The following is a 20,548-nucleotide window of genomic DNA, read 5'->3' as shown; positions in this document are numbered from 1 at the left end:
GCTTGTGATCCCTCTATTAGCATATATGAGGTGGGCCACAGCTTGTGAGCCCCCTATTAGCATATGTGAGGTGGGCCCAGATTGTGATCCCTCTATTAGCATATATGATGTGGGACACAGCTTGTGATTCCTCTATTAGCATATTTGGGGTGGGCCACAGCTTGTGATCCCTCTATTAGCATATATGAGGTGGGCCACAGCTTGTGAACCCTCTATTAGCATATATGATGTGGGACACAGCTTGTGATCCCTCTATTAGCATACAGTGGGGCAAAAAAGTATTTAGTCAGTCAGCAATAGTGCAAGTTCCACCACTTAAAAAGATGAGAGGCGTCTGTAATTTACATCATAGGTAGACCTCAACTATGGGAGACAAACTGAGAAAAAAAAATCCAGAAAATCACATTGTCTGTTTTTTTTTCCTTTTATTTGCATATTATGGTGGAAAATAAGTATTTGGTCAGAAACAAAATTTCATCTCAATACTTTGTGATATATCCTTTGTTGGCAATGACAGAGGTCAAATGTTTTCTGTAAGTCTTCACAAGGTTGCCACACACTGTTGTTGGTATGTTGGCCCATTCCTCCATGCAGATTTCCTCTAGAGCAGTGATGTTTTTGGCTTTTAAGTTGGCAACACGGACTTTCAACTCCCTCCAAAGGTTTTCTATAGGGTTGAGATCTGGAGACTGGCTAGGCCACTCCAGGACCTTGAAATGCTTCTTACGAAGCCACTCCTTCGTTGCCCTGGCGGTGTGCTTTGGATCATTGTCATGTTGAAAGACCCAGCCACGTTTCATCTTCAATGCCCTTGCTGATGGAAGGAGGTTTGCACTCAAAATCTCACGATACATGGCCCCATTCATTCTTTCATGTACCCGGATCAGTCGTCCTGGCCCCTTTGCAGAGAAACAGCCCCAAAGCATGATGTTTCCACCACCATGCTTTACAGTAGGTATGGTGTTTGATGGATGCAACTCAGTATTCTTTTTCCTCCAAACACGACAAGTTGTGTTTCTACCAAACAGTTCCAGTTTGGTTTCATCAGACCATAGGACATTCTCCCAAAACTCCTCTGGATCATCCAAATGCTCTCTAGCAAACTTCAGACGGGCCCGGACATGTACAGGCTTAAGCAGTGGGACACGTCTGGCACTGCAGGATCTGAGTCCATGGTGGCGTAGTGTGTTACTTATGGTAGGCCTTGTTACATTGGTCCCAGCTCTCTGCAGTTCATTCACTAGGTCCCCCCGCGTGGTTCTGGGATTTTTGCTCACCGTTCTTGTGATCATTCTGACCCCACGGGGTGGGATTTTGCGTGGAGCACCAGATCGAGGGAGATTATCAGTGGTCTTGTATGTCTTCCATTTTCTAATTATTGCTCCCACAGTTGATTTCTTCACTCCAAGCTGGTTGGCTATTGCAGATTCAGTCTTCCCAGCCTGGTGCAGGGCTACAATTTTGTTTCTGGTGTCCTTTGACAGCTCTTTGGTCTTCACCATAGTGGAGTTTGGAGTCAGACTGTTTGAGGGTGTGCACAGGTGTCTTTTTATACTGATAACAAGTTTAAACAGCTGCCATTACTACAGGTAATGAGTGGAGGAAAGAGGAGACTCTTAAAGAAGAAGTTACAGGTCTGTGAGAGCCAGAAATCTTGATTGCTTGTTTCTGACCAAATACTTATTTACCACCATAATATGCAAATAAAATGAAAAAAAAAACAGACAATGTGAATTTCTGGATTTTTTTTTCTCAGTTTGTCTCCCATAGTTGAGGTCTTCCTATGATGTAAATTACAGACGCCTCTCATCTTTTTAAGTGGTGGAACTTGCACTATTGCTGACTGACTAAATACTTTTTTGCCCCACTGTATATGAGGTGGGACACAGCTTGTGATCCCTCTATTAGCATATATGAGGTGGGCCACAGCTTGTGATCCCTCTATTAGCATATATGAGGTGGGCCACAGCTTGTGAACCCTCTATTAGCATATATGATGTGGGACACAGCTTGTGATTCCTCTATTAGCATATTTGGGGTGGGCCACAGCTTGTGAGCTCTCAATTAGCATATATGATGTGGGACACAGCTTGTGATTCCTCTATTAGCATATATGAGGTGGGACACAGCTTGTGATCCCTCTATTAGCATATATGAGGTGGGCCACAGCTTGTGATCCCTCTATTAGCATATATGATGTGGGACACAGCTTGTGATTCCTCTATTAGCATATTTGGGGTGGGCCACAGCTTGTGAGCTCTCAATTAGCATATATGAGGTGGGCCACAGCTTGTGACCTCCATATTAGCTTAAATTAGATGGGCCTCTGCTTGTGAGCTCTCTATTAGCATATACGAGGTGGGCCACAGCTTGTGAGCTCTCTATGGGTCCAGGCCAAGCTTCACGCACAGTGGCGTTATTTTAAGGTCATGGTCGCCAATGCAAAATATCCAACAGGGTCCCCAACTATCACTCGGTTTTTAATATTGTCTTCTCATATGAGCCAAATGGACCTTTTGGGACATCTAGTCTTCAGGGCCTGGGTGCAAATGCAACTCCTGCACCCATTGTAGTTCAGCTCCTGGACCCCCATAATTGTGTATAAACCATGATTGGCTTCAGTGGTCATGAGCTGGCAGATAAATAAAGGAGACCGGTGGAGGACCCAGACAGCAAGATGGAGGAGCAGAGGGCAGTGATTGGGTCGGTGCTATTTGTATATTTATAGCCCACTCTGGTCATAAGTGAAAAAAGAAGGAGGTGAAAAACCCCTTTAACCACTTCCTCCTTTTCATTTTTGCACATTCGTTTTTACCTCTTTTATTCTCCAAGAGCCAAAACGTATTTATTTTGCCATTTGCATACCTTTATGGGGGCTTGTTTATGGCAGGAGGAGTTGTCTTTTTGAATGACGCTATTTATTTTATCATATAATGTAGTGAAAAAGCAAATTTCTAAAATGGGTTGAAAAAAAAGTCTCAATTCACAATTCCGACATTGGGTTTAGTTATCATAATGACCTGGTAACGCGATTCTGCAGGATATATATATATATATTTTAATAATTTAAAAAAAAATTCTGAACTGTAAAAAGAAAATTGACTTGAGTCTCCCTTTTCTCCCGCCCCATGTTTTTATTTTTCTGTGAGGGGTTTGATTCTATCATTTTTATTGGTGCGATTTTGGAATATTTGTGACATTTTCAACACTTTTTATTGCATTTTGGTGGGGGAGGTGTTGTGACCGAAAAATGACAATTCCGGCAGTTTCATTTTTTTTCTTCTTTACACCGTTTGAGTTACTCAGTTTTATATTTTAGCAAAAAGGACTTTTGTTGTTTTAGGGGAAAAATGGAATGATTTAAACAATATTTTTAATCACTTTGCATATATTTTTTTACTTTCCCCTTTGAACCTGGCATCATTTACACCTAATATTTTAGTATGTAGTTAAATTAACGCTCTCCTACAAAAGGTACACCGGACGGGCGTCATGGGAGTACCAAGATGGCTGTAAAGAGGCCCTTCTATAGGACATGGCGGCCCCCAATTTTGTCGCTACCCACCTACTCCCCGGATTGAACTGTTTAAATGCCGCTAACTCCGGTCGCTGCTGTTACAGGCAGGTGCTGGCTGTATAATGCGGCCGGCACACGCTGGCCAAACAATTTTTCCAGCTAAACAGAAGCAGGAACGGTTTGGGCTCCATGGAGCCTTACCCTTGTTTTTAAGTTTCTTATTAATGACATATGATATGACCCCAGTACTGTCTTGCCACCTCCCTGCCATGACCCATCCTCCCTCCTCATATGTATTAGTGTTTATCATTCATTTTACTATGATTCCCATACTGTTTGTGCTTCGGGCCTAAGAGTAACCAGGTGCGTTGCTAGGAAACGCGTTCTAGCCAATCGGTGAATAAGAAGGCAATGAGACGTTGGTTGTGGTTGGTGAAAAATAGGAAGAAATCATCTTCAGCCTGTTTTGATTGGATGAGAAGGGATCCATGTTTCCAGGCATCAGAGAGGAAGAAGAGTCTAGGCATTGTATTTTCTTTATCGATGGTAGCGACTATACAGCAGCAGAAGTCTCCAGCCACTCACTGGCTGAGCGTATGACTACTTCTCCCCAGTGGCCACAGTTTGCTCGCTCTGATATGAAGGGAAGAGAGATTATCCTCATGTGGCCCTTGTATAGTGTTACTATCCTGCTTTATCTTGGCCTCCAGCAGCACAATAAATCTTTTGTTAACGCCTCCGCCTCAAGGTTATGAAATGGCTCTACTCATGCTGTCCCAGTCTACACAGCAAAGCTGATAAGAAAACAGGACGTATTCGCCTATTTTGTGCCAATATTTATGGCCACTTTCTTTCTCGAGTACCCTTCTTTTCACCAAAATGATGAAGATTAATGAAAGTGTGTGAATACCATCGGATATGGAAATGTCCTACTGATGGTGGTTAATGGTCAGCATTCGGCGGGCGTTACCTGTTCTCCTGAGAAAGCAGCTTGATGCATGTGGTGTGCCCACAGTACATGGCGTAGGTCAGGGGCGTATTCTCATTGATGTCCCTGGGGTTCATATCCACTCCTAAATTCAGCAGTGTCTGCACACAATCCGTTTTTCCGGCAGCTGCCGCCCAGTGCAGCGGGGTCCTGCAGCAGAATATGAGAAATGCACCGGAGAAGGATATTGTGGCGCCAAAAGCCCATCTGCTATATAAGAAGATTTTGCACTGGGGAGTGCAAAATGCAGGGTGGGGTGCACTCTGCTTTGGTGCAGCCCCCTACTGTGTCTATACATTGGTGTATAGCTTGTATATTAAAATGTGCAGTCAGCCAGCCCCCTCCACATACAGCGCTGGTCATGTCCGACTATAAAAGCTGATGGCACAGAAGATACAACAGGATCTCCCCATTACTACACAGCGGGCGCTCATTATTACCGGTCATCCACGTCCAGGGCCTGCAGGTTGCATTCTGGGACTCTGGCCAGCTCACAGATGATGTCACCGTATCCGGCGGCGGCGGCGATGTGCATGCAGGTCTTGCCGTTCTCATCGTCGTAGTTGATGGTGGACTGGCCCTGCTGGTGGTCCAGGACTATGGCGCACAGCACTCTGTTTCCGCTCTGAAATCACAGAGGTCCGAGAGTGTGAGGATGTCGGCACCAGATCTGATCAGATACAGAGGGTACACAATATAAAGGGCGCTATCTATGGGAGGGTAGCACTTGGGATGACAAGGACAACTCAGTAATGGGCAGCTGCCCTGTGAAATGCAGTGACTGGTGTGCCCAAAGAATAAACTGGTGCACTATATACAGACACAATGGCTGGGGATGACCTGCTACCATAAAGGGGCGCAATTTTGTCTTTTTCTGTGGTGCCCCATCTACACCATGTAGTGGTCACTTAGGCAGGTGCGTGTTCTGACACACATGAGTTTGCAGGTGCAATGGTTTGGTGCGCAGCGTTGCACCTTCAGCAGGTCGATAGACCCCCACTTTGTACCTGGACCGCCCAGTGAAGGGCCGTTTTGAAGTCTTTGTCCACCAGAGTAGGATCGGCTCCTTTCTGCAGCAAGTTCTGCACGTGTTGTGGCCGGTTGTGAAATGCCGCCCAGTGCAGAGATGTCATCCCCTGTCATGCACACCAGAGAGAAACCGAGAATATTCCGATTACTTCAAGGAGAACGGTCTACTATCACAGTCAGTTCTGCATCTATTACATCATATGTGGTTAACTTGATGACACGTGGCGCTCCCACCGAAAAACTGCGGCCAGTGTGTGACAAGATGTCAGTCCCGGACAACCCCTTTAATAGCTTTGGTTGTCTAGAATTGTGTCCAGGCACTTTGCCGTACATTTGGTAATGGAGATCCCAGGTACTAGTGGTGTAACATGGGGTATAGGTGGTAGCTCCGAGCTGCAAATTCTGCTGCCATTTATTCTTGGAGTCGCCAACAAAGTATCTATAGCTGATATATTTTGTGCCACAGATTTCTGTGCAGAGCGCAGCAGTGAAGTTGAGATTGTCATCAGCTGCTACACTCTGCATAGGCAGCAATCAGCATAGGTTAAGAAGTAAAGGGTTAAGACTAAGGTTAGAGTTCCGACTAGGGTTAAGATTAGGAATAGGGTTAGGTAGAAGAAGGTTCGAACTAGGGCTAAGATTCAGATTGGGGTGAGGGCTTGGACTGTTGTGAGGCTTGGGACTAGCGTGAGAATTAGGAATAGGTTTATTGATAGGACTAAGGTTATGGCTAGGACTAGGGTTATGACTAGGACTAGAGTTAGGGATAGGACTAAGATTAAGGCTAGGACTAAAGTTAAGGATAGGACTAAGGTTAAGGATAGGACTAGAATTAGGGATAGGACTGATGTTAAGGCTAGGACTAGAGTTAGGGATAGGACTAAGGTTAAGGCTAGGGTTAGGGATAGGACTAAAGTTAACGTGAGGACTAGAGTTAGGAATAGGGTCATGTTAGGGCTAAGGTAAACAAATGGCTACAGAAAAAAACCCACAAAAAAAAGTAAGAAAATGATGTATGTTATGATTGAGTCACCGTAGGAGGCAAAAACAGAAATGCTAGCTAAGTCCAGAAAACCAGAGAAGTTGGCAACTATCAGATTGCAGACCCCTGAACCTATCAACACAACTAGCAGCAGCCGTGGGGGGTTCCTACGATGACCTAGACCCCTCGATCACAGCCGGAGAGATACATAGGCCTAAAGAAGGAAAGGGGAAATCTAACTGCCCCAGAGCAGACACCAAAGCAATAGGCAGCCCCCCACATACAATGACGGCGAATCAAGACGAAAACACTCACACAGACAGAAAGACAGACTGAGCAAAGACGGGGCCCAAAAACTACCTAGATAGGAACGGATAGGAAGGCTGCTGTCTGCAATCTGCCAAAACCCTATCAGAGACAAAAGCCAACAAGCTGATATAAAAATGGCCCTGAAGCAACTAAGCTTCAAAAACTAAATCAGCACTCAGGTATTTTCTGAAGACAGAGCTAACGGAACACTGCACACTCCAGCAGGGAGTGGCAGAATCCAAAAGCAAGAAAAACAAAAACAAATCATAAATGCAAAAAGGCAAAACAGAAAACTTAGCTTCAGGAGAGCAGGAATCAGACTGGTGTCCAAGAGTCCACAGAGAAATCACCCGCAGGGCAGAAAGGGCGTAGGCTGCCTTATATCCAGTCAGTGACTCCACTCAGCCAATCGTCTTCATTAGTCCCAGGTGCCTGATAATCAGGCTCACTACCATCCTTCACTAGAATAGGGAGTTCACCAGGCCTCAGTGACGGAGGGGAAAATGAACTCACAACAGTACCCCCCCCTTGAGGAGGGGTCACCGAACCCTCAACAACGCCACCAGGGCGATCAGGGTGAGCCCGATGAAAGTCACACACCAATCTTTTGGCATGAATATCAGAGGCAGAGACCCAGGAATTATCCTCCTGACCATAACCCTTCCACTTAACCAAATACTGGAGTCTCCGTCTAGCCAGACGGGAATCCAGAATTTTCTCTACCTCATATTCCAAGTTACCTTCAACCAATACAGGGTCCGGAGGTGCCACCTCAGGCACAACTGACTCAACAAACCTCTTCATCAAGGATTTATGGAACACATTATGGATCTTAAATGTGACAGGAAGAGCCAAACGAAAAGAGACCGGATTAATAATCTCCAAAATCTTGTAAGGTCCAATAAATCTAGGCTTAAACTTAGGAGAAGCCACCTTCATAGCAATATTTTTTGATGATAACCACACCATATCACCAATCTTAAACTGGGGACCAATGGTCCTATGTAGATTGGAAAACCGCTGGGCCTTTTCCTGGGAGAGAGATAACTTATCCACCACTTGGTCCCAGATCTGGTGCATTCTCTCCACCACAGTGTCAACACCTGGGCAGGCAGAGGGCTCCACCTGCCCTGAAGAAAATCGAGGATGAAACCCAAAGTTACAAAAAAAAAGGTGACATCAAAGTGGCAGAACTAGCTCTATTATTTAAAGCAAATTCGGCCAAGGGCAAAAATGAAACCCAATCATCCTGATCAGCGGAAATAAAACATCTCAAATACGACTCCAAGGTCTGGTTTGTTCTCTCTCTCTGCCCATTGGTCTGAGGGTGAAAAGCAGAGGAGAAGGACAACTGAATTCCCAACTTGGAACAGAACGTCCTCCAAAATTTAGACACAAATTGAACTCCTCTGTCAGATACAATGTTCTCAGGAATCCCGTGCAAGCGAACCACCTGTTGCAAAAACAGGGGCACCAACTCAGAGGAAGATGGCAACTTAGGGAGTGGTACAAGATGAACCATCTTAGAGAACCTATCACAAATCACCCAAATAACAGTCATTCTTTGAGAGACCGGCATATCAGAGATGAAATCCATTGAAATATGGGTCCATGGCCTCCTGGGGACTGGCAAAGGCATCAACAACCCACTAGAGCGAGAACAAGATTTAGACCGGGAGCAAGTCCCACAGGACTGCACAAAATTCCTGACATCATGAGACAAGGTGGGCCACCAAAAAGAGCGACTCACCAGATCTCTAGTACCAAAAATACCTGGATGACCAGCCAATGCAGAGCAATGAACTTCAGACATCACTCTCTTCTTCCACTGGTCAGGAACATACAACTTTCCACTGGGGCAACGCTCAGGTTTGTCCTCCTGGAACTCTTGCAGAGCAAGTCTCAAATCGGGCGAGATGGCAGAAAGAACTACCCCTTCGCCTAAGATGGTAGCAGGCTTGGTCACCACAGGAGAATCAGCAAAGAAACTCCTAGAGAGGGCGTCTGCCTTGACATTCTTAGTTCCAGGAAGGAAAGAGACCACAAAATCAAAACGTGTAAAAAACAAGGCCCACCTAGCCTGTCTAGGGTTCAAGCGTTTAGCCGACTCTAGGTAAATCAAATTTTTGTGGTCAGTGAGGACCACAACTTGATGTTTGGCTCCCTCCAACCAATGTCTCCACTCCTCAAGTGCCCATTTCATGGCCAACAGTTCCCGATTCCCCACATCATAGTTACGTTCAGATGAAGAGAACTTTCGGGAAAAGAAAGCACAGGGATTCATTTTAGATGTTACCGGATCCTTTTGGGACAACACCGCTCCTGCACCTATCTCAGAAGCATCCACCTCTACCTGAAACGGGAGTGAGACATCAGGCTGCCGCAGAACCGGGGCGGAGGTAAATCTACGCTTCAGCTCCTGAAAGGAAGCAACCGCCTCCGGAGACCAATTCAACACATCCGCACTCTTCCTGGTCAGGTCAGTCAATGGTTTGGCAATACTACAAAATTTTGCTATAAATTTCCAATAAAAATTAGCAAAACCCAAAAACTTCTGGAGGGCCTTCAAAGAAGTGGGCTGAACCCAATCATAAATGGCCTGTACCTTGGCCGGGTCCATTTCAATAGTTGACGGAGACAAAATAAATCCCAAAAAAGAAATCCTCTGTACTCCAAAAAGGCATTTTGATCCTTTGACATACAGAGAATTCTCTCTCAAGATCCGGAACACAGTCCGAATATGTTCCACATGAGCATCCCAATTCTTGGAGACGATCAAAATATCGTCCAGATAGATAATCAAAAATTTATCGACAAAGTCTCGAAAAATATCGTTCATGAAGCACTGGAAGACAGAAGGGGCATTAGTGAGCCCAAAAGGCATCACCAGGTACTCAAAATGTCCCTCCGGAGTATTAAACGCCGTCTTCCATTCATCCCCCTGCTTAATGCGGATAAGATTATACGCCCCCCTGAGGTCAAGCTTGGTAAACCAGCAAGCACCTCTGACTCTAGAGAATAGATCCGAAATCAGGGGTAACGGATACTGATATTTAATAGTAATTTTATTGAGGGCACGATAATCAATACAAGGCCTCAAAGAACCATCCTTCTTGGCCACAAAAAAAAAAACGGCACCTAAGGGTGAAGAGGATGGTCTAATATGACCCTTCTCCAACGCCTCCTTAATATAGGACCGCATAGCCTCGTGCTCGGGTACAGATAAATTGAAGAGCCGACCCTTAGGAAATTTACACCCCGGGCTTAGTTCAATTGCACAGTCATAACTCCTATGAGGAGGCAAGGACGCAGACTCATTCTCACTAAATACATCATAGAAGTCCGCCAAATAGTCAGGAACCTCATGCGACTGAGGAAAGGTGGAAAAAACCGGAGCCTCACTAAAGGTACACCGGCAACCCCAACTCACCACAGACACAGACTTCCAATCCAAAACTGGATTATGAATCTGCAACCAGGGAAACCCCAGAACAACAGCATCATGCAGACCATGCAACACCAAAAATCTGCAATTTTCTTGGTGGTCTGGGGCGACCCGCATGACCAACTGGGTCCAGAACTGAGGTTTATTTTTAGCCAGAGGGGTAGCATCAATCCCCCTCAAAGGGATAGGCGTCTGCAGAGGTGTCAACGGAAATCCACAACGTTTAGCAAAATCCAAGTCCATTAGGTTTAGCGCTGCTCCCGAATCCACAAAAGCCTTGGCGGAAAATGTGGACAGGGAACAGATCAGAGTAATCGCCAAAAGAAACTTAGGCTGAACCCCACCAACAGAAAACGTGTGTGCAAAGCGTTTTTCACGTTTAGGACAAACAGAAATAATATGTGAGGCATCTCCACAGAAAAAACACAGCTTATTACGCCTTCTGAATTCCTGACGTTGCGCCTTAGACAAAACTCTATCACATTGCATAGGTTCAGACGTCTGTTCAACCGGTGGCAACACCTCTCGTGTAATCCTGCGTTCACGTAAACGCTGATCAACCTGAATGGCTAAAGACATAGAATCGTCCAGACCAGAGGGAACAGGAAATCCCACCATAGTATCTTTTACGGCTTCTGACAAACCCTTCCGAAAGAGAGCAGCCAAGGCATTATCATTCCAGGTAGTAAGGACCGCCCACTTTCGGAACTTTTGACAGTACAATTCTGCAGATTCTCGACCCTGGTTCAATGCTAACAGGGTCTTTTCAGCCTGATCAATAGCATTAGGTTCGTCGTACAGCAACCCCAAGGCTTGAAAAAATGCGTTCACATTAGTCAGAATAGGGTCATCTGGTTTCAAAGAAAACGCCCAATCCTGGGGATCGCCGCGCAGCAAAGAGATGACAATTTTAACCTGCTGCGCGGGGCTCCCCGACGAGTTAGGCTTCAAAGCAAAAAATAATTTACAATTATTTTTGAAACTCAAAAATTTAGATCGATCCCCAAAAAATACATCAGGTGTGGGGATCTTTGGTTCAACAGCATGTGAACGAGCAAGATAGGCGGAAATTCCTCGCACTTCAGCAGCGAGCTGCTCCACACGATCAGACACTTGCTTTATCTCCATTGAGAGAAAAAAAAAAATTCCCCCTACGGCCTCAGAGATATAGAGGAAAGAATATACACACTTTTTTTTTTTTTTTTTAAACACAATTCTTTCCTGCTATTGAGTACCCAAGGATCTGCGGTTAGGCGGGTGCTTCTGTTATGATTGAGTCACCGTAGGAGGCAAAAACAGAAATGCTAGCTAAGTCCAGAAAACCAGAGAAGTTGGCAACTATCAGATTGCAGACCCCTGAACCTATCAACACAACTTGCAGCAGCCGTGGGGGGTTCCTACGATGACCTAGACCCCTCGATCACAGCCGGAGGACTACATAGGCCTAAAGAAGGAAAGGGGAAATCTAACTGCCCCAGAGCAGACCCCAAAGCAATAGGCAGTCCCCCACATACAATGACGGCGAAGCAAGACGAAAACACTCACACAGACAGAAAGACAGACTGAGCAAAGACGGGGCCCAAAAACTACCTAGATAGGAACGGATAGGAAGGCTGCTGTCTGCAATCTGCCAAAACCCTATCAGAGACAAAAGCCAACAAGCTGATATAAAAATGGCCCTGAAGCAACTAAGCTTCAAAAACTAAATCAGCACTCAGGTATTTTCTGAAGACAGAGCTAACGGAACACTGCACACTCCAGCAGGGAGTGGCAGAATCCAAAAGCAAGAAAAACAAAAACAAATCTTAAATGCAAAAAGGCAAAACAGAAAACTTAGCTTCAGGAGAGCAGGAATCAGACTGGTGTCCAAGAGTCCACAGAGAAATCACCCGCAGGGCAGAAAGGGCGTAGGCTGCCTTATATCCAGTCAGTGACTCCACTCAGCCAATCGTCTTCATTAGTCCCAGGTGCCTGATAATCAGGCTCACTACCATCCTTCACTAGAATAGGGAGTTCACCAGGCCTCAGTGACGGAGGGGAAAATGAACTCACAACAGATGTATAACTTTTTTTTTATTCTATTTTTAACAGTCTACAGGTTAGGGTGTGCAAAATACTTGCTTTGCCGCGGATGAAGGCAACCCACGCTATGCTACCAGGTCCAGCCACAATCAGGTGTGCAGTATGGACAGGCTGGTGCATTTTCCATACACTGATACATTGTAACAAACCATCAGAAACAATCAGATGTTAAAACTATAACTGTACTTGCTAACAGTTTTTCAGAAGTCGCTGCCCCTATAAAATCCGAAGACGCCTGTAATGTCACAGGATGACTGGATACTCTGCCTCCAGCAGGGCGAATTTCTATGACACCCGTGACCCTGGATACACCGCCTCCAGCAGGGCGAATTTAAACAATGAAACGTGCAGCCGGATACACCGCCTCCAGCAGGCGAATTTCAATAGTTACACGTGTATCTGGATACACCGCCTCCAGCAGGGCGAATTTACAGAGATAAGGGAAACACCAGGCAAACCGATACAATGGAGGGCCCTGCAATAGGGAATGGGGACGTGGAGACCTCCTGCACTCCCCTGAGTCAGTGTCTCTACACTCCTGATGGTCCCTAGGCAGGTTCCGCACCTAGCGACGAGCAGGATACCTAAAAACCCTAGCTCACCCTGCACCTATCCCTTTCTAATGAATTGGATGGTGCAGAAACTAATCCCACCACTGCACTCAAACACACATAAGAAAAGTTACAAACAGGGAATAACCACTTAGCTTAGCTCTGTTGCTATTGCTCCCAGCAACAGAGTACGGCACCTGAGTGCAGCTTTCCTCCAGAATAGCTGCTCTTTCACCAAAGCTTTGTCTGAGCTGCAAGGAACTCATCACTGCTGCTCCTTCACCACCAGGACTCTGACTGAGCTGCAAGGAACTCTTCTCTAGCTCCTTCCTCCACCAAGGATGGTTGGAAATGACCAATATCACCAACAGTGAATAAGACCACCTGACTCTCCTTTATGGACAAGAGCCAGAGCAATCACACCTGCTAGTGATTCCCGTGTAATAATACTAGCCACCACCGGGGGCAAAACTAGAACTGAAGACACCACTGTGTAATGGCCCTAATGGCCACCAGGGGCAAAACTAACTTTAAGCAAACAGCTTAAAGAAAAAAGGTTACATGTGCTTTTATCTGTCACAATCCAGCATGGATCGTGACAACGCCATTATCTCTACCCATCTGCCATGTAAAGCCATCAGCGCCCTGGGATCGGACTGCACAGGTGATAGGTGGAACAGAGACCCCCCTCTGACAAACCATTTAGGTGCAGCAGATATGTTTGACTGTGGCATCTAAGGGGTGAAGCATCTCGGTGACTTGTGCTGGGAGGTCTATGTCAGCTCTGACAACCACTACTGATGGCTCGCTCTTCCCACTCTGTACATTGGTGGCATGATGCCGATATATACACGGCACAGTGCAGGATAAAGCCTTCAATCACTTGAGGTCGATCATTTTGTGACAATGATCATGGTAAAAATTCAGGGTGTTGATTTTGAAAAGTCCTAAATCTCCATAGATTTTGTCACGTCAGACGATCAGTGTACAAGCCTCTAGTAAAGGCCCCGGGAGCCAGCACGCACCTCGTTGTCCTGGTGGTTGATCTCACTCAATGTCGACTGCTGCAGAAGAACAGACAGAAGTCTACAGGAAAAAGAGACAAAACAGTCAGTGACCCCCCCAGAATAGGCCGCCATCATCACATCTGCTGGACTGTGACCCCCCAGAACAGGCTGCCACCATCACATCTGCTGGACTGTGACCTCCCAGAACAGGCCACCATCATCACATCTGCTGGACTGTGGCCCCCCAGAACAGGCCACCATCATCACATCTGCTGGACTGTGACCTCCCAGAACAGGCCGCCATCATCACATCTCCTGGACTGTGACCCCCCAGAACAGGCCGCCATCATCACATCTGCTGGACTGTGATCCTCCAGAACAGGCCACCATCATCATATCTGCTGGAGTGGGGGGAGGACACTCACTATCATCTGCTAGAGGGCGACCGAAAATGTAAGGCTGGACTTGGAGACATGATCCATAGTGGGTACACCAAAATATGAGAGGTCTGGGCCATGAATTTAGGAATGGTCTGGGGTCTTTATATAGGGAGTCTGGTCTGGGGTCTGTATATTGAAGGTCTGGGGTCTGTATATAAGGAGTCCGGTCTGGGGCCTGTATATAGGGAGTCTGGGCATGGGGGTTCTGTATATAGGGGTCTGTATATAGGGAGTCTAGTCTGGGGTCTGTATATAGGGAGTCTGGGGTCTGTATATAGGGGTCTGGTCTGGGGTCTCATAGGGAGGTCTGGGGTCTGTAGATAGGAGGTCTGTATACAGGGGCCTGGTCTGGGTCTGTATACAGGGGGTCTGTTCTGGGGTCTGTACATAAGGAGTCTGATCTGGGGTCTGTGTATAGGAAGTCCGGTCTGCGGTCTGTATATAGAGGGTTTGATCTGGGGCATGTATATAGGGAGGTCCGGTCTGCAGTCTGTATATAAGGAGTTGAGTCTGGGGTCTGTATATAGAGGGTCTGGTCTGGGGTCTGTATGTAAGGAGTCGTGTCTGGGGTCTGTTAATAGGGGGTCTGGTCTGGGGTATGTATATAGGGTGGTCCGGTCTGAGGTCTGTATATAAGGAGTTGGGTCTGGGGTCTGTATTTAGGAGGTTTGTTCTGGGGTCTGTATATAGGGGGTCTGGTCTGGGGTCTGTATATAAGGAGTCCTGGTCTGGGGTCTGTATATAGGGAGGTCCGCTCTGAGGTTTGTATATAAAGAGTTGGGTCTGGGGTCTGTATATAGGGTGTCTGGTCTGGGGTCTGTATATAGGGAGGTCCGGTCTGAGGTCTGCATATAAGGATTCGGGTCTGTGGTCTGTATATAGGGGGTCTGGTCTGGGATCTGTATATAGGGGGTCTGGTCTGGGGTCTGTATATAAGGAGTCGGGTCTGGGTTCTGTACATAGGGGTTCTGGTTTGGGGTGTGTATATAGGGAGGTCCGGTCTGAGGTCAGTATACACTGTGTGCAGAATTATTAGGCAAATGAGTATTTTGATCACATCATCCTTTTTATACATGTTGTCCTACTCCAAGCTGTATAGGCTTGAAAGCCAACTGCCAATTATGTAAATCAGGTGATTTGCATCTCTGTAATGAGGAGGGGTGTGGTCTAATGACATCAACACCCTGTATAAGGTGTGCTTAATTATTAGGCAACTTCCTTTCCTTTGGTAAAACGGGTCAGAAGAGAAATTTGACGGACTCTGAAAAGTCAAAAATTGTGAGAAGTCTTGCAGAGGGATGCAGCAGTCTAGAAATTGCCAAACTTTTGAAGCGTGATCACTGAACAATCAAGCGTTTCATGGCAAATATCCAACAGGGTCGCAAGAAGCGTGTTGATAAAAAAGGCGCAAAATAACTGCCCATGAATTGAGGAAAATCAAGCGTGAAGCTGCCAAGATGACATTTGCCACCAGTTTTGCCATATTTCAGAGCTGCAACGTTACTGGAGTATCAAAAAGCACAAGGTGTGCCACACTCAGGGACATGGCCAAGGTAAGGAAGGCTGAAAAACGACCACCTTTCAACAAGAAACATAAGATACAACGTCAAGACTGGGCCAAGAAATACCTTAAGACTGATTTTTCTAAGGTTTTATGGGCTGACGAAATGAGAGTGACTCTTGATGGGCCAGATGGATGGGCCCAAGGCTGGATCAGTAAAGTCAGAGAGCTCCACTCCGACTCAGACGCCAGCAAGGTGGAGGTGGGGTACTGGTATGGGCTGGTATCTTCAAAGATGAACTTGTGGGACCTTTTCAGCTTGAGGATGGAGTGAAGCTCAACTCCCAGACCTACTGCCAGGTTCTGGAAGACACCTTCTTCAAGCAGTGGTACAGGAAGAAGTCGGTATCGTTCAAGAAAAACATGATTTTCATGCAGGACAATGCTCCATCACATGCATCCAAATACTCCACAGCGTGGCTGCCAGTAAAGGTCTAAAAGAAGAAAAATTAATGACATGGCCCCCTTGTTCCCCTGATCTGAACCCCATAGAGAACCTGTGGTCCCTCATAAAATGTGAGATTTACAGGGAGGGAAAACAGTACACCTCTGGGAACAGTGTCTGGGAGGCTGTGGTGGCTGCGGCACATTGCAATGTGGATCGTAAACGGATCAAGCAACTGACAGAATCTATGGATGGAAGGAAGGTGAGCGTCATCGTAAAGAAAGGTGAAATCTATATTGATCACTGATTGTTTTTTTGTTTGTTTTTGAATGTCAGAAATGTTTATTTCTATATTTTGTGTTGCTCTATTGGTTTACCTGGTGAAAATAAACATGTGAGATGGGTATATATTTGGTTTTTATTAAGTTGCCTAATAATTCTGCACAGTAATAGTTACCTGCACAAACAGATATCCTCCTAAGATAGCCAAATCTAAAAAAACCCTCTCCAACTTCCAAAAATATTAAGATTTGATATTTGAGTCTTTTGGGTTTATTGATAACATAGTTGTTGTTCAATAACAAAAAGAATCCTCTCAAATACAACTTGCCTAATAATTCTGCACACAGTGTATAAGGAGTCGGGTCTGGGGTCTGTATATAGGGGTCTGGTCTGAGGTCTGTATAAAAGGAGTTGGGTCTGGGGTCTGTATATAGGGGTTGTGGTCTGGGGTCTGTATATAGGGGTTCTGGTCTGGGGTCTGTATATAGGGAGGTCTGGTCTGAGGTCTGTATATAAGGAGTTGGGTCTGGGGTCTGTATATAGGGGGTCTGCTCTGTGGTCTATATAGGGGGTCTAGTCTGGGGGGTCTGGTCTGGGGTCTGTATATAAGGAGTCGGGTCTGGGGTCTGTATATAGGGGTTCTGGTCTGGGGGTCTGTATATAGGGAGGTCCGGTCTGAGGTGTGTATATAAGGAGTTCGGTCTGGGGTCTGTATATAGGGAGGTCCGGTCTGGGGTTTGTATATAAGGAGTTGGGTCTGGGGACTGTATATAGGGGGTCTGGTCTGGGGTATGTATATAGGGAGGTCCGGTCTGAGGTCTGTATATAAGAAGTTGGGTCTGTATATAGGGGGTCTGGTCTGGGGTCTGTATATGAGTCGGGTCTGGGGTCTGTATATAAGGAGTTGGGTCTGGGGTCTGTATATAGGGGTTGTGGTCTGGGGTCTGTATATAGGGAGGTCCGGTCTGAGGTCTGTATATAGGGGTTCTGGTCTGGGGTCTGTGTATAGGGACGTCCGGTCTGATGTCTGTATATAAGGAGTTGGGTCTGGGGTCTGTATATAGGGGTCCTGGTCTGGGGTCTGTATATAATGAGTCGGGTCTGGGGTCTGTATATAGGGGGTCTGGTCAGGGGTCTGTATATAAGGAGTCGGGTCTGGGGTCTGTATATAGGTGTTGTGGTCTGGGGTCTGTATATAGGGAGGTCCGGTCTGAGGTCTGTATATAGGGGTTCTGGTCTGGGGTCTGTGTATAGGGAGGTCCGGTCTGAGGTCTGTATATAAGGAGTTGGGTCTGGGGTCTGTATATAGGGGTCCTGGTCTGGGGTCTGTATATAATGAGTCGGGTCTGGGGTCTGTATATAGGGGGTCTGGTCAGGGGTCTGTATATAAGGAGTCGGGTCTGGGGTCTGTATATAAGGAGTTGGGTCTGGGGTCTGTATATAGGTGTTGTGGTCTGGGGTCTGTATATAGGGAGGTCTGGTCTGAGGTCTGTATATAGGGGTTCTGGTCTGGGGTCTGTGTATAGGGAGGTCCGGTCTGAGGTCTGTATATAAGGAGTTGGGTCTGGGGTCTGTATATAGGGGTCCTGGTCTGGGGTCTGTATATAATGAGTCGGGTCTGGGGTCTGTATATAGGGGGTCTTGTCAGGGGTCTGTATATAAGGAGTCGGGTCTGGGGTCTGTATATAAGGAGTTGGGTCTGGGGTCTGTATATAGGTGTTGTGGTCTGGGGTCTGTATATAGGGAGGGCCGGTCTGAGGTCTGTATATAAGGAATTGGGTCTGGGGTCTGTATATAGGGGGTCTGGTCAGGGGTCTGTATATAAGGAGTCGAGTCTGGGGTCTGTATATAAGGAGTTGGGTCTGGGGTCTGTATATAGGTGTTGTGGTCTGGGGTCTGTATATAGGGAGAGCCGGTCTGAGGTCTGTATATAAGGAGTTGGGTCTGGGGTCTGTATATAAGGGTTCTGGTCTGGGGTCTGTATATAGGGGGTCTGGTCAGGGGTCTGTATATAAGGAGTCGGGTCTGGGGTCTGTATATAAGGGGTCTGGTCTGGGGTGCATTGTTCATGGGGGTCTCCTCGTCCCCTTCTTTTACATGCTGGGATATGTTGGTCGAGGTGACGCTGCATACGGTGTGCAGACCCCCAAATCCTTAGCTGTTGGTGCCCCAGGGCCGCTGCCCCATTCCCTTCCATGTGACAATGGGCAGTCGGATGTGTTGTAGCTCTGAGCGGAGACATAACGGGGTCTTCGTGTAGCCGGTTACATCTCTGCGGTTATCACCAGCGACTCACCTGACGTCCGCCTCCGCAGTGGCAGCGTGAAGAGGAAGTCTGCCATTTTTATCGGGGATGTTCTGCTTGGCTCCGTTCCTGAGCAAACTCATGCAGCCCTCGAGCCACCCCTGCAAGAGGAAGCCGCGAACTCAGCAAGACAGGCGTCAATCTCGCGCTCCGCACACCCGGACCCAGGCTTAAAGGGGATGTCCAGGGTGGAAAACCCAATAAATGTAAAATGTCAATCAGGATTTAAAAAACAAAAAACATTTCTGACCCCCTGAGTGGTCCTTGTTCTTTGCTTTGGACGACCCATTTTTCCTCATATTCTCCTGGAACTCACCTAGATCAATTCCCCTACAGTGCCCCCGCAGGAGAAGTGAAGCATTACACTGTTCTCAGGGAGCTCTCTGCAATTCACAGCTGTGTCAGGTCCTCCGGAGACAGAACAGCAGACCCTCCATCTCCAGAAGACCCCAATATTCTGGTGCTATATAGCAGCTGCACTGAGTAAGAGACAAGGGTCTTCTGCTCTATTGTGGAGGTCCGGGCCCCCCATGTTCCCGGCATATACTAAACCGTCACTCATTATTCCCATGTTTTCCTACCAGATACGTTGCTAAGGACAGGCTCGTTCTTCCACAGGCATCTTGTGTATTGATATTGGCTCCCATTTTCAGCAGCAGTTTCACCGTATCAACCTGGCGTCCGGACACAGCGTGCATCAAAGGTGTGCAACCTAGGGGGCAGCACAGAGTGTTTAAGGAACCAGTGGACTACAACATTCATCTAGAATCTAGATAGTGATTATACAATACATTATACAGAATGCTTCTATTCACTGACAGCAATCGCAAATCATGTGTTGAGGAGTTATAACAAATCGTATCAGAAAGTTGCAAATGTTTCAAAATACCATGAATTAATTGGATATCATGTATCTTTGTATACAGGGAGCTCCCCCTAGTGGTGGCTGCAGACTGGATCTTATCATGTATCTCTGTATACAGGGAGCTCCCCCTAGTGGTGGCTGCAGACAGAATCTTATCATGTATCTCTGTATACAGGGAGCTCCCCCTAGTGGTGGCTGCAGACTGGATCTTATCATGTATCTCTGTATACAGGGAGCTCCCCCTAGTGGTGGCTGCAGACAGAATCTTATCATGTATCTATGTATACAGGGAGCTCCCCCTAGTAGTGACTGCAGACAGGCTCTTATCATGTATCTCTGTATACAGGGAGCCCCCCCTAGTGGTGGCTGCAGACAGGATCTTATCATGTATCTCTGTATACAGGGAGCTCCCCCTAGTGGTGGCTGCAGACAGGATCTTATCATGTATCTCTGTATACAGGGAGCTCCCCCTAGTGGTGACTACAGGCAGAATCTTATCATGTATCTCTGATTACAGGGAGTTTCCCCTAGTGGTGGCTACAGACAGGATCTTATGATGTATCTGTATACAGGGAGCTCCCCTAGTGGTGGCTGCAGACAGAATCTTATCATGTATCTCTGTATACAGGGAGCTCCCCCTAGTGGTGACTGCAGACAGGATCTTATCATGTATCTCTGTATACAGGGAGCTCCCCCTAGTGGTGGCTGCAGACAGAATCTTATCATGTATCTATGTATACAGGGAGCTCCCCCTAGTGGTGACTGCAGAAAGGATCTTATCATGCATGTCTGTATACAGG

General features: G+C 46.6%; 1 protein-coding gene across 3 annotated transcripts in view; it reads right to left on the bottom strand.

Moving 5' to 3' along the window:
• Positions 1-20,548, bottom strand: part of ANKRD55 (ankyrin repeat domain 55) — a 98,073-nt gene that overhangs the window by 18,378 nt on the left and 59,147 nt on the right. For all 3 annotated transcript variants that reach the window (XM_073562684.1, XM_073562683.1, XM_073562685.1), the window contains exons 3-8: positions 19,465-19,595; positions 18,875-18,984; positions 13,929-13,989; positions 5,513-5,641; positions 4,946-5,130; positions 4,488-4,655 (exon numbers count right to left, since the gene is read on the bottom strand). In XM_073562684.1, the coding sequence (XP_073418785.1) occupies positions 4,488-4,655; positions 4,946-5,130; positions 5,513-5,641; positions 13,929-13,989; positions 18,875-18,984; positions 19,465-19,595 (784 nt within the window). The remainder of the gene's footprint in view (positions 1-4,487; positions 4,656-4,945; positions 5,131-5,512; positions 5,642-13,928; positions 13,990-18,874; positions 18,985-19,464; positions 19,596-20,548) is intronic.

This window comes from Dendrobates tinctorius, unplaced genomic scaffold (genome assembly GCF_039654945.1).
Source record: "Dendrobates tinctorius isolate UK_male_01 unplaced genomic scaffold, ASM3965494v1 ptg000362l, whole genome shotgun sequence".
NCBI lineage: Eukaryota > Metazoa > Chordata > Amphibia > Anura > Dendrobatidae > Dendrobates > Dendrobates tinctorius.
Note: the sequence above shows the minus strand (reverse complement) of the source record. Positions and strands in the feature narration are given on the sequence as shown.